General features: G+C 34.8%; 1 protein-coding gene across 2 annotated transcripts; it reads right to left on the bottom strand.

Moving 5' to 3' along the window:
* Window positions 1–2,728: 2,728 nt before the first annotated feature.
* On the bottom strand, window positions 2,729–13,652 carry LOC128868451 (uncharacterized). Of its 2 annotated transcripts, XR_008455118.1 has the most exons (5): window positions 13,469–13,652; window positions 12,086–13,333; window positions 11,423–12,019; window positions 7,703–8,018; window positions 7,498–7,585 (listed from the first exon to the last, which is right to left on the bottom strand). XR_008455118.1 is itself a non-coding variant. In XM_054110552.1 (4 exons), the coding sequence occupies exons 1-4, from the start codon at window positions 13,541–13,543 to the stop codon at window positions 3,012–3,014; spliced, it is 2,067 nt and encodes a 688-aa protein (XP_053966527.1). In that variant the 5' UTR covers window positions 13,544–13,652; the 3' UTR covers window positions 2,729–3,011. The 2 variants fall into 2 exon arrangements, 1 of the variants encoding a protein (XP_053966527.1); XM_054110552.1 differs by lacking the exons at window positions 7,498–7,585; window positions 7,703–8,018 and adding an exon at window positions 2,729–3,158.
* Between the last annotated feature and the right edge of the window lie 222 nt (window positions 13,653–13,874).

Here is a 13,874-nt window from a genome sequence, read left to right as displayed (position 1 = left end):
AAAGATTCAAACATAACTAAACAAATTAATAGTATATTTATAATAAATAAAGCGACTTACTCTGCCATTGTAATTTCCTTGAACACGCTTTGCATACCAAACAAAACTGATGCACGATTTTGACATTTTATGCGCATCTAAATGAGTTGCCAACCGATTAGGAACATGAGGCGTTGCCATAAAATTCACGAATGCGTTTAGGAACTATATGAGTTGTAAATATGCATTGCAACTTGCATTTAGGAAATGGGCCTAATTCATACATGCAATGGGGAACCGAAGAAGTTGGTAAGTCGCTACTTCTCCAAACTTTATTGCTTCTCGATATATATCGGGCTTTCTTTAGCTGCATGAGAGCTATAAATATCGATATCTACGGTTTGACAGTTGAGAATGGCAAACTGTGTCGATATTTCTATTCAGTAACGTTTGGCAAGTCATCATGAATCGTTTAACGCCAGAACAACGCTTCCAGTGCGAAGCTCATAGAGCACTGTCGGTATCATCTGTCCTTTTTTCGCAATGAGAAAGAACCTGCACTACTTTCTATACAACGGGCTCAACAATCGATTTATTCCAATATTCAAGGCACCATTGACGCCATACGACCAGATTCATTCGAAAAAGTAAACGAAAATTGGACTGATCGAATAGACCATGTAACTGGTGGACATGGCGGACATATGCCGGATATCATATTCAAAAAAATAAATGTAAAATTATCTATCAGAGAATAAAAAAAACATTCCAACAATATTAATGTTTTGTATTATCATTTTAAGTTCCCAAGCTCTTAAAAAACACCCGAAATTTCTCAGTCACAAACCTTCTATGCAAAGGCGACGTCTCTCAGTGTACGGAACTATAACAAGGTCCTTAAACTAATAGCAGTAAGCACTTAGCACGACGGTAAAGAAACGTTGCTAACAACATACACAAGGCGATTGTTCACCCGATATCAAATTATGCAGCACCTACACTACTTGGAATTTAGGGGTTGTCGTTTCGGACGATAAAAAAAGTTTGATAGTCGAGTCCCACACACTTGGAAGCACGTCCTAAAGTAATCTCCACTATTTACTCTAATATTATACATAAGTTTGTTCTTAAATAATTTTACCTATCATTTCTTACTCCATTCTATTAAAAAACACTTTATTTGGTATTTCATGCATGGAGACTCGAACCTGTGCACTGCCGAATGTAGTCCTGCACCAACCATTCGACTACGGCGGCCGGCGTTGGTATATGTACAGCAAAATTAACTCTAATTCAAAGCAGAAAATTGGCACTAACGTTTTGTTAAAAATAAAAATAAGGCGCTTGTTGATTGGAAAGAAAACACAAGCATCACTTTTTTTTGGACACGTAAACGTTTTGGAGAGGCGGCACAAATGGCTTCTTCTGTTATTCAATCCGATAAAAGTTGTGGTGATCCAAATAATAACTAAACCTAAATAAAAAACTAAAAATATTACTACTAGATGTATATCTCATGTGCCTGCAATATTATAATGAAATACATTTTATTCTATTTACATTTTTTTTAATATTTATTGTGATCAAAAGGACCGGTTACGTAGAAATAGGATAAAACAACTGTAGTTTTAGTGTTAAATAATCAAACTTAACCATTTTAAAATAATTTTTTTGTTTGTTGCAGATCAGTAAAAGTTCACAATGTCAAATTCAAAATGTGATAACTGTCGATTTTTCCAACTCCTTTTAATTGTCGATATTAGATTATTATTTATTGTGCGTTTTTCGGCTGAAATAAAGAAGAGATTTGTGTAAAAATGACTGTTTTACTAAGCCTTCCAGAAAAAATAATAATCATTATATGTTATTGTGGAGAAGTGCGGTATTTCTCCATGCATAGCTGTATATGTGAGCATTGTAAATAAAACTAAAAGTTATAAATATTCCTCTTTATGTGTAAAAAAATAACACATAGGAAAAAAATTACATGTTGTGATTTGATGACAAACTTAACTAACTGTTTTATAGTGATTAAAATACACCCGTATTTATAAAGAAGTTGAAATTAGGTTTAAACGCTTAAAGCTACATATGTTTTAATCCTTACCTTTTAGAAGAATGGGGTTAACGTGGTTTTAAAGTTTTAAAAAGACATTCGTTATTTTTTTCATTCCATATAGATTCAGTCTCATTTAGTTGAAAGCTGCTTTTTATTAGTATGCCCTTTTTTACTGAAATAAGTTTGATTTTGATTAAAAATTGTCTTAAATTATGACTAACACCATGGACTGTAAAATTTAAAAGAGTTTTCTAAAGAAACAACACATTGAAAGTTCAAAATAGTTCCAACTGCTAGAAATATGAGTTTGTTAAAACCATCTTATTTACATTACTTTTTTTATAACTAATTTCAATGAAATCTAAGTTGTGAAAGTATTTTAAAAATGCGCCTACTTTTTACATAAAGCAGATGACATTACATTTCTCCTCGCTCTTCTTGCCAATCAACTCGAAAAGGAAAAACACAAGGCTTTAAGGTCATGTTTTTGATGGAACCAAACATTCTAACACACAAAATGTTCCTTAAGATACGCGTTTTGAATATACATATTTAAATCTTGCTTGTACCTGTGAAAAATTAAAAAAAAAAACATACAGAAAATATAAAAATTAGCAATGGGCGATGCTACGATGCTAACTATGTTCGTTTATGAAATTGTACCTAAGACTGCTAACAATAAGCGATATAGTTGTATGTGTGTATGTGCACGGAAATACTGAGTTAAGCAAATGGTCCAGCGGCTGTAGAAAAACTTCTTTAAGGTCACTTTCGCTCGCCGCTTGAACTGTCTGGTACAACTGTATTAATAAAATAAGCATAAATTTCGATTGCTTAGAATTATATTTATTCACATGTTTTACAAATATTTCTGGCAATATTTTCACCGAAAGATCAATACTTTTGATCCCAACTTCAACCATTATAGAAGACTTGAAAACGACACAAGAAAACAAAAAATTATAGCAAAATATCAATATTCAAGGCGTTTTTTTAAGCGAAGTATGGAAATGTCCGTATTTGTTGTATTATCCATATTTAAGTTGCGTAATGTAGTCATATTTGCAAACCGTTCTTCGATGTCAGTGTATATTTGACGACAGCGATGCACTGATAGAGTCTATAAACAAAAAAAAAAAGACGATAATTCCATGTATAACATTAAAAGTAGTTAATTGAGTCCATTTTTTATTATAAATTTCTAACTAACATATATCTGTAACTAACGTATTACTTATTGTTTTTGAAACCGTTGCTCAATCAAGATTCGTTTGTTTATTTACATATCTTTAGCTGAATTAGGAGGCTACTAGTGTGTGATATTATTAATATCTATGTATATATTATTCTAAGACAAGCCGTTTATTCCCAGTGATCTATTAGTCGTAATATTTGCCAATCCGTTACGTAGAACCGGCTGTTGTTATAGGAATGTAAGATGCTCAGCAACCAATTCCTGCTGGGGTGCTACGTCTAGGAGACCCAGGACCAGATACGACTGCAACTGCTTGATCGGACAACATGCAGACAGATATGAAACAGTTTTCATCAAGAGTCTCTTACCACCTTCCGAAATTCGCGACCCCCGAATGCCGTCATCGGAGTCCAACCACCACTGATCGCAGATAAAGGCCTTCAGTTGCATCGCCTAACTTTGGCTTATTAAGTTCTGGATATCAAAGTAGGTTAAACTCCTACTTATTCGGAATCGACCCCTAAATACTTAATATATGTCCGGCATGTGAAGGTACCTCGCACGATACTAACCACCTACTCCCATACCTTCTTAAACCCACCCACTTAACACCATTTAACAACGGAAATCAACAACAGGGCATCAACTGCTACCACACTTTAAGTTACAAAAGCAAAATAAAATAACAAGATTCTTCACATCATTGTTTATATAACGGTAAGTAATCGCAGCAACATGTAAATGAAAGTCTGTGTACAGCTTGTTTCTTTTAATAGTAGAGTAGAATGGGGTAAGATAGGTCATTTTCTTTTTGGAGAGCTTTTGCTACGGTGTTTTTGCATTGATTTTGAAAAATAAGCAAGATTTTAAAAGGTTGTTTATCTGCTAACATTTTGGTTATACTGACTTATGTTTGGCTAAATATTTTGGAAGCTGCATTCAATAAGACAAAGGTACTTTTTTTTCGATATTTTCAAAATCGGGGGGCACGATAGGTCACTATATGTGAGGGGAAAAGAACAATGTGCATGGCTTGGAAATTAACGTTTTAACTTTTATTTATAGAGTATGAATACTGCACATGTTATAAAAGTTAGGAATTTTTCTTTAATTCATCACGCGAGCACGTAATGTTTCGAACGGAATTTTAAATTGTTTAGAGGCTGATCGAACACTAGCGCCATCTCGGACTGCCGCGATTGCGTTTTTTGCGTCCTCTTCACTTCGTTTCGGCGTTTTTCGCACATAATTACGCACCATTTTGCTGCAAAAACAATTAAAATTTATTTTATTCAATTAAAAGTAGTGACCTATAATGCCCCCAGACGGCTGACCTATAGTGCCCCCAAGCACATGTTTTATGTTAGTGTCGATATATTTTTTTAAAAACAAAAATATCAAAAAACTAATATAACACATTATTCGTGTTCAGCATTATTTTCTACGTAAAATAAAACTCACCTGACAAATATTTACATACATTAAATGCACTGCCCCGTAGAATAAAAAAAATGCTATATCGGAGAAAAGCTCACAAAAAAATAACGACGCCAGAACTAGGATAACTAATCAATGGTGACGGCCGAAATGACAGTCGCGAACGTTGTTCCCCCACCACGTATTCAATTCACATAAGACGGATGACCTCTGCAAAAACAGTGCGACGAAAACCCCACCTACCTATTGTGCCCCCATACCTATCTTACCCCATTCTACTCTACTTTTAATTTATTAGGATTTATTTTCGCGCAGCTTTAGTTCTTTGTTATTATAAATAAGCGGTTAGCAAACTCAGTTGCATATTTTATTTAATGCCAAACCAAAGAAAAATAAATTTGTGTATAAGAAAGAAAACTTATAAAATTTTGGAAAGATGGAAATAGCAAAATATTGGCAGAGCTATTGGGAGAATGTATTCCTCTATCAAGCAAACCGGGATTTTAACGTCTAAACCAAAGTATGTGACCACTATCGGTCTGAGAAGTACGCAGTACAATCAATATGGCAGAGGTTAACCCTAGAATCATTTCCTAAAAAATTGTTAACACGTTGACTGCCAACTACAAGATAACTCGTTATATGATAAACAATTATAAACAATTTTCCACACAAAGGGCTGGCTTTTCTGGACAGGCTGGACAGAAGTAACGCGTTTCTCGGCGTTTTTTTTCTTGGGTACATACACGACATGGCTTTTTTTCCGTTGGTGGTAAACACTCTAAATAATGGAGCTCTTTAGATCTATTTTTTTTAAAAGCTGGTTGAAAATCTCCAATCAACGCCAAGACGAATTCTTCTCTGTTTTATTTTATCAGTTTTATTTTAGATGAATCTACTTTTTGGTAAATTCTGTGAGCATTTTGTATATATATTTCTATAATATGAAGTGAAACCTTTTTGTGCCATCTAATAGTCTTTCTTAGAGATAAGTAGTACGAAATCATTTGATCTGATCGGTCAATACCAGACATTCCATTATTGTAATCTCGAATTATATACGGTTTCATAGAAATTCTTCCATTGCGATTGGGCACCTCTACCATTTCAATAGCGTGCATGTTTGAAATGGAAAGGACTTCTCGTTTGTCTTTTCATTTGCATACAGTAACAGGACCATTTGTGTGCCAAAAACACTCCCTTCTTTTTAGTTTACGATTTACCACATCTTTGGGGTTTCCTTTTCTGTTACTTCGTAGGGTCCACACACATAAGTTTTTCGTGTATATAACAGTTTTGTAAGACTAACTGAATTATAAAAATTATCCATGTAAAGCGCGTAGCCTTTATCGAGAAAGTCCTCAAGTAAATGTAAAACAACGTCAGCAGTGTGACCTACATTATGGGTAGTTTCCTCAGATTTTCCGCTGTAAATTTTTATTTTTATTACAAGACCGTCGGTCTCACATAGTTCATACAGTTTGACACCATATTTGTGTTTTTTATTTTTTATGTATTGGCGGAAAAGCAATCTTCCCCGCCATAGCATAATGGATTCGTCAATACAAATATTTTTAGTTGGTACATAGTTTTCACGCATAACATCGTTGAAATGATTTAGGATTGGTCTCACCTTGTATAATCTGTCAGTGGATGGTTGTGAGTTATCAACCAAATGAAAATAATGAAGTATCAACTGGAATCGATTGCGACTCAAATGTGTGCGCCAAAAGTTTACATTATATAGCTTGTTTGTGTTCCAGTAATGTTCTATTGTTGGAAAAGTACAAGGTCCCATTTGCAATAAAAACTTTCATCTCTGTAGCACTAACGTCTTGCCAATTTGATATCCTTTTAGATTTTTTAATAGCATTTTGATTCCCATTTTCCAATGTTGCAATTTCTTGCGCATCATATAAATTAGTTTGTTCTACCAGTAATGCAAGAAACTCATCCGGAAAAAATAAATCCACCAGCGTTTGTACTGTAAAATTTGATGCATCTAATTTCACACCAACATTTTCTTCGAAAAGAAATAATTCAGGATTGTGTTGAACTTCTGTCCACAAATCATCATTCTCATTTGACGTTGTTGCTTGAAAATCATCGTCATTATTATCAGATTCGGAGACGTCTTCAGGTTCGGAGATGACTTCATCTTCACTATCACTTGTATTCTCAGAAGGCTCATACATTGTTTTTTTTTTATTTATTTTTTATTACAAACATTTAACTATATATAGGTATACAATGTTTGTTGACACTACAACTAGTTTAAGGGAAACTAACAATCAGTATGATTTTAACAATTTTGTGGGGTTTTTATGAAGAGAATTTTAAAATCTCTTCTTTACATTAACTACCGATAAGATCATATGGTTTTTTTCGCTGGAGTCGTCGGGTTAGGCCTGCGGTGTTGAGATATTTGTTGGCTTCCTCGTTAATGTGCCTCTGGAGCCTCATAGAGTGGGCTTCTGCTTGTATTTTGATAACTTCAGCGACCGTAGGAATGCATAGGTCACGATGAATATCTGCATTGCGAACATACCAAGGTGCGTTGAGAATATTTTTGATAATTTTATTTTGAAATTGTTGAATTATGTTAATATTATTTTGACTGGCACAGCCCAAAATTTGAGCGCCATAAGACCACACGGGTTTGATAATTTGATTGTATATCATTATTTTGTTATATATGGAGAGTTTTGAATTCCGTCCAATGAGCCAGTTCATTTTTAATATTTTCATAAATTTCATAATAATTTTCATAAATGTCGTTACTACCATCGCTGAAATCATCTTCTGAATCACTTAGATTTGCGTTGTACTCAATTTCACTTTGATTCAGTGACCGTTTCTTATCCATATTGGGTTCTTGATAAATATAACAGTAATTGTAGAGAATGTTTATAAATCTAAAAAGAAAGAAAATAATAATAAAATTATGATAGTTATAATAAATAGTAATAACTATAAAACAAAATACTACAGAAAGCAAAAATGATGTTTTTTTTAGGAAAAAAAGGACCTACCTACTACGAGATAATTCTTAGCGAGTTCTTTCCCAGACGCCAACTACGAGATAAATCGTAAGTCCTTTTTCTCCTTTAACACGTTCCCACCGGCGCTGTTATTCATGGTATTCGCCCACAGACGGCAACGTTTACAGTTTATGGCTTCTCATCTCATAGGTACCGTCTAATAAAGTACCATTGGTGGTGCGGGCCACCGCTGGTACACGCCGCCTCATGAAGCAATCTTGTGCGAGCCACCGGTGGTACGCGCCGCCCCCCGCCGGCGCGAACGTGTTAAAAAACATCATATTTGATTTTTGATGATACCAATGATCTAGAAATAGAGTTTTTAGTCATATAATGTGAAAAAATCAAAATGTAATTTTTGGTCAGTTTTCTGAAAATGGCCTTGGCAGTCAACGTGTTAAAAACGTTAGCCAAACATTTTATTTGTGTGGAAACTCCTAGAAAAATGTTACAGAATGCTGGTTATCATGGTCGAGTCGCTCGAAGAAAGCAGTTTTTCACTTGTGGAGTGCAAGAGTGCATTGAATTTACTAATAATTATATATGTATGTCTTATTTTTACTTTGATTTTTGATAGACATGTGGTCAAGAAATGACAACGATAAAAATAACAGTGGTTCTAAAACTGGAAATAAACACGCACATGTGTACTTGGCGTTGTTAGCATGGAGAATTTTATGGAGCACCCAGATTTTCGGGGTTTATTAACTTTTATTGTTTCATATACTAAGTGTCTTAAAATATTTTTGAAATTTGTTACATTTAGGTAAGAAATTACTTTACGCCATGTTGCCACGGCGAAAACGGGAAACTCCAATCAATACGTGTACCTGAGTTTTTAAAATCTGTGTTTGGAAACGATTTGAGCTCTTGGCGCCGGCACTACTTGAAGTATATTCGCCAACTAAACAGTTCGTTTGTTTTTGCATCATTCAGCGCCAACAGGACGTGGACCATGTTGTTTCCCTATACATGGGTCCATATATCATAGAGTGAATCCATTGCATGCAGAAAGTCCCCCCCTTTCCAATAAATTTCAAATTGTGATAAGAAATTCATTAAACCCTTAGCTCAAATCTTGTCCCATATATGCATAAAGCATATGCAAATTCATATATTATTCCCTGTAATAAAATGTAAATTCAATGAAATTTCGTTTGTCAAAGGAACATAGAAATGCACATTCAAATATCTTGCAAAATGCCGTCGGCCATTCAACAATTTGATTTCAAAAGAAACCAAAAAGTGTGCAGAACCAATGTACTATAGAGAATTCACTGTAATCAACTCTGTTAAGAACTTTCCCACTGTCGGGTTGGGCGAGGTGAAAAAGTCTTCGCGGTTAGACTTCATTTTTAACAATTCATACTATTCGTAGCTCGTGAATTAACGTTCGCTGCATTATCAGTCAAAAACGCAGAATGGTCACACGATATACATTATACAAAGATGTGGCCAACATCAAACCAATGGCACCACATGATACTCGCAAGCGGCTACTCGAAATTATTGAGCGTGTAGACACCAAGTATCTAATTGCCTTTTCATCGAAATTTTCTAGGTGCCAGAATACACTCGTATAGTGTCTTTCGAGGAGAATCTATTAAAGGTAGTGTTGGTAAATCAGCTGATTTGTTTTTTTTTTTCGCTATGTCTATGTAGCTGTCAGCACAGAATAAAACAAGGCGAATTATTTTTTTTGTTTTCTACTTCGTCAATAACTTGCCGTGACAATCAAACGTATGATACAAAACGTTGTTGTTGGTCTAGTTCCACCACCTTTAATAAATGCGCTTTGGTGTCTTTCATGAAACATTTATCAACTAAAGGTGTCGGACCAATGCAGGCTTGTTTTTGTTGCCTTTGTTGGTTTGTTTGAGATTTGCCAATGTATGAACATTATAGTACGTTGAAGTTATATTGATAGTTAACGAACAAACAAAAGCCTGCATTGGGGCAGCCTTACAAATTTTATTGGAAGACAAACTACTAACCGAAAAGAGCTGGCAGGAGTTACCTTTCAGTTGTTCGCTAACTTGCCATTGAGAAATAATTTTCTAAATCATCAACCTTTAGTAATTTATGAGTCATACATAGTTTTTTCTTTGTAATAGCCTTTAAGACAAATTTAATGGGTATAAGAACCACTAAAATGTAAAAAAATAATTACAAAATTTGAAAGCAAAATTATAAAAATAATGACGATACTCTTCAAATCAACTTAATTGCAAATGGCCTGGCACCATGGCACTTGTCAATTTTGATGACAAATTTATAAATATTTTTATTGTGTTGCCATGATATCAAGTAATTGTGAATTTCCATATAGTGTATTTCTGTATGGTTCGTAATACATAATAGGCGGTTTATCGGCCAACCATTTTGTCGGTGAAGAGATATGAAGATGCGCACACTACACCAACTTAATCGCCGTCGACTAAATAGTTGGATGGGGGATTGGGGTGCCCAATTGCGATGAAACTAAAACGTCTGCCAAAGATCGAGCAACTACGTAATCAACAAGGCGTTCCTCTACGTACGCATCCTAAAGACTTTTAGTTGGCTCAAATTGTCGCACACATATTATACAGAAAGAGAGAGGTATATGTAAAATACTCGTTAAAGGATTTGGTAGAGGGATGTAAATTAGTTGAAAATGAAGGGTTTTCCAATAACAGGAGTTATCTATCGCTATCGAGAGATGATTAATGATATTTTATGGCCGGAATGGAATGTTATTGACGGGCGGGTCTCAAAACAATCGGCGAACTAACACTGGCAGCGAGAAACAGACAAAAATATTATAACATCATTAATAATATGACCTGACAACCGTACGACTAAGATCATAATGACGTTTGTATGTAATCGCGAACATCCAGCATGGATACGCCAATTAAGAAGAAGATATAAATATATGCGACACAGTTCGTTCTCACAATAATCGGTTCTAGGTTACTGGGACGACCCAGATTTATATCCGTGCAAAGAGTGTCACTTCAGCAGCTTTTTCCTAAATATTTATGGTTATGGCTTGTAACAAGAAATATTTCAGAAGACGAAAATGTGTTTAAAAAAGGAGATAAATGTTAACGCGAAGTCAATAAAATGGGCTTAAATACTCCACGGCAACTTTTTCTAAAAGATCTTAAGTTTATTATTATTATTATTAAGAAAGTTGTACTTATGTTTAGCTAAAAAATTGTAAGTTATTTTCTACGCAAAGCTTAAAATGGTAGACATTCGTTTTGCTCGGCTAATTTTCCAATAGATATTATCCAGCAGTGAAATTCTGGCGAATCACTATCTGATTTCTGTCAAAGAGTGTATTATTCGAAATAAAAAAAACGTACATAAAATCAATAAAAACTTCCAAGTTACACGAACAGCTGATAGGTTGTTTGCTTTGAAAATTAAGTGTTCTCCAGACACTTACTTTTTCCAAATCTAAATTATTTATCGGGCAGATTCTGTAATCCACTTCCGAGTGAATTTCAATGCAATTTCAAAAAAATTGATTATTTCATTGCACTTGGCAAGGTTTTGTGAGCTGCTGCAACAATAACCGAATTATAAGTAAAGATAGCTGAAGGAAAAGCCCTTGGATCAAGAAACTTCGCATGAGCTACAACTTTTCATAAATCTAAATATAAAAAGTATGAATATACCATCGTATGGTACAAATATATATATATATACATATGTAAGTACCTGTAAATGTTTGCAGTTATCTGAAATTGCGTCTAAGCTATGCTCGGTTAACTGGCTGCATCCGCTAATATGTAACGCACGAAGTCTGGTCAAATTATATGTGATTAATTGTATAGCTCTATCATTAATACTTTCGCAATCCGACAAATCGAGTATCTCAATTGAAGGATTATCTAGCACCATTTGTTCAACACCGATAAGCGAAATTTGTGGACAATTCGAAAGTGATAAGTAACGCAGTTCAAGAAATTTGATGCCATATTTTAAAGATACATCGGTTATTTTATTACAGCCACTTAATTTCAAGGTTCTGAGTCCGCGCAATTTCTTTAAATTGTACCCATCAACATTACATTCTTCAATCAAGTTCAATTCATACGCCGCAAACATTGCTTTTTTTCTATTAGCATCACGTACGATTTCCTCTTCGGCTTTGCTTCGTAAAGAAATCTTAAATGGTTGATTGAGTTCATTATGAGAATCACGTTCTACAAACGTAGGAAATGATAGTGGGCCAAGGCTATCAGGTGAGTTGTTCGAGTTTGGCACAGAAACTAGATGAGTAATATTAATTCCAGTTAAGGCTGCGTCGGTAATCTTGAAAGATAATTTAATTATAATTGAAACACCCATACAACAAAATGATTTTAATATGCATCTTACCCGAGAGCAATTTACCAATGATAATTCACGCAACCATTGTAAATTTTTAATAATACTTTGAACGGATTCGTCGGTTACTCCATTCACGCATTGCTCTAAATTGAGAACTCGTAATTCAGGGAAGTTTTCAGCTAGAGTCTTGATGGCTTCTTCGCACACCATTAAATGGGTCATTTGAAGATTTTGCAGTGTTACATTTCGGGTAGAAGCTATGCCGTGTGTAATACCTTTCGACTGAATACCATCACAACGCGATATATTTAAGCATTTTAAATGTTTCAAAGTGCTTAAAAGTGATACTCCATCATTTGAAACATTTACACACCCAGAAATGTCAAGGTCTTGTAGTAACGACAGATTTTTTACAATTACATCCAGGCAACTATCATCTACTCTAACGACGTCTGAAATGTTCAATTCCAATAGGCTTGTCTGCCATTCTAAAAATGCTTTAAGAGATACTGAATTTATCTGTCTACACTTTGCAAGTCCAAGACTGTGCAGTCTGAGTCCACCACTTTTCAACATAGAAAGAGCATTTAGTGAGGGTGCACCGATCAATGTATTACTAAGGTTAAGCCTGCGAAGGTGTTGTTGATGCATTGTTAATATGCGAACTATAAACTTGAATGTCAATATAGATTCGCTTGGGACGATGCGCCCATCATTTGGATAAAAGCGTCGTTGAATTGCATTGTGATAAGCAATGTGACATCCAGACAAATCCAACGTGTAAATACTCTCTATCATTTCTGTCAGACGCAGCAAAATTGCATCCGAAAGATATTGATTGTCCTTTAGTGAAAGGTGTCGTATTTTGGCGAAACTTATTCCAAGTGTCAAGCGATCCTCGTTTTCCAAAAAAGAACCCGACATAAAAAGCTGTGAACAGCGCGTTATGGTCAACGAATGAATTGTTTGCAGTTGCCTCATAATATCACAGAACTGTTTGTCACCCAAATCAACATTGTCAAATATTACTTCCTCTGCTGTATTACCAATGTGTTTCATAATCTGTTTCACCCCTCCGAACGTAATTTCCTCAAAGTGGTAATTCCGAAAAGGCCTATTACTTTTGATATAGTCCAGTGCGGGAGGAATTTTATCGGATAGGCATAATTTGGTAAACCGCACTAAAATTTTTTTAGTGAACTCCATGTCAAAGGTAGCTTCACGCCACCGTTGACAGGTCCTGCCTGCTGCCTGCACATCTGCTTGATCCAAATAGCGAAAAATGTAAACGATAACCTACAATAGAAAGAAAATTATTTTTGCCACTACAATGCATACTTTTAGACGTACATATACAACTCTGCAATGAACTTAAAATTGCCTATATCGGTCACATGATATAATATTTAACATATAACATTTCTAACATACCTCCATAGGAAGATCGGCAAAGCTAGGTTCAAACGTACTATGATATCCTTCGCCGTTTTTATTATCCGTTCCCATTTTTGAATCGCCAAATATATAATCCTAAAATAATGCAAAAAAATTACTGCATTGTTAGTAAACTGCAACTATTTGCCTTTTTGGCTCATTCATTGTTGTTGTATCTAGTAATGGGCGAGTCTATGATGTTTTAGTCGATTGACTCGATTGTTCAAACATCTCGAAAGCACTCGATTTTTCACTCGTAGACGAAATGCCAGCCACGAACATCGATGTATCGGGTGTTTTTAAGAGTTTGAAAACTTAAAATGAAGATACGAGGCAGAAATATTGTAGGAATGAATTCTTTTTACTATAATCTGGTGAACAATTTCAGGCCATTTGTTTTTTA

The sequence above is a fragment of the Anastrepha ludens genome, chromosome 6 (genome assembly GCF_028408465.1).
Source record: "Anastrepha ludens isolate Willacy chromosome 6, idAnaLude1.1, whole genome shotgun sequence".
Taxonomy (NCBI): Eukaryota; Metazoa; Arthropoda; class Insecta; order Diptera; family Tephritidae; genus Anastrepha; species Anastrepha ludens.
Note: the sequence above shows the minus strand (reverse complement) of the source record. Positions and strands in the feature narration are given on the sequence as shown.

Coding starts and splice junctions, on each gene's coding strand:
- LOC128868451 (XM_054110552.1), bottom strand. CDS start 13,543: ATGGGAACGGATAATAAAAACGGCGAAGGATATCATAGTACGTTTGAA. Junction 13,334..13,468: donor TTGCCGATCTTCCTATGGAG/GTATGTTAGAAA, acceptor TTTCTATTGTAG/GTTATCGTTTACATTTTTCG. Junction 12,020..12,085: donor CATTGGTAAATTGCTCTCGG/GTAAGATGCATA, acceptor TTATCTTTCAAG/ATTACCGACGCAGCCTTAAC.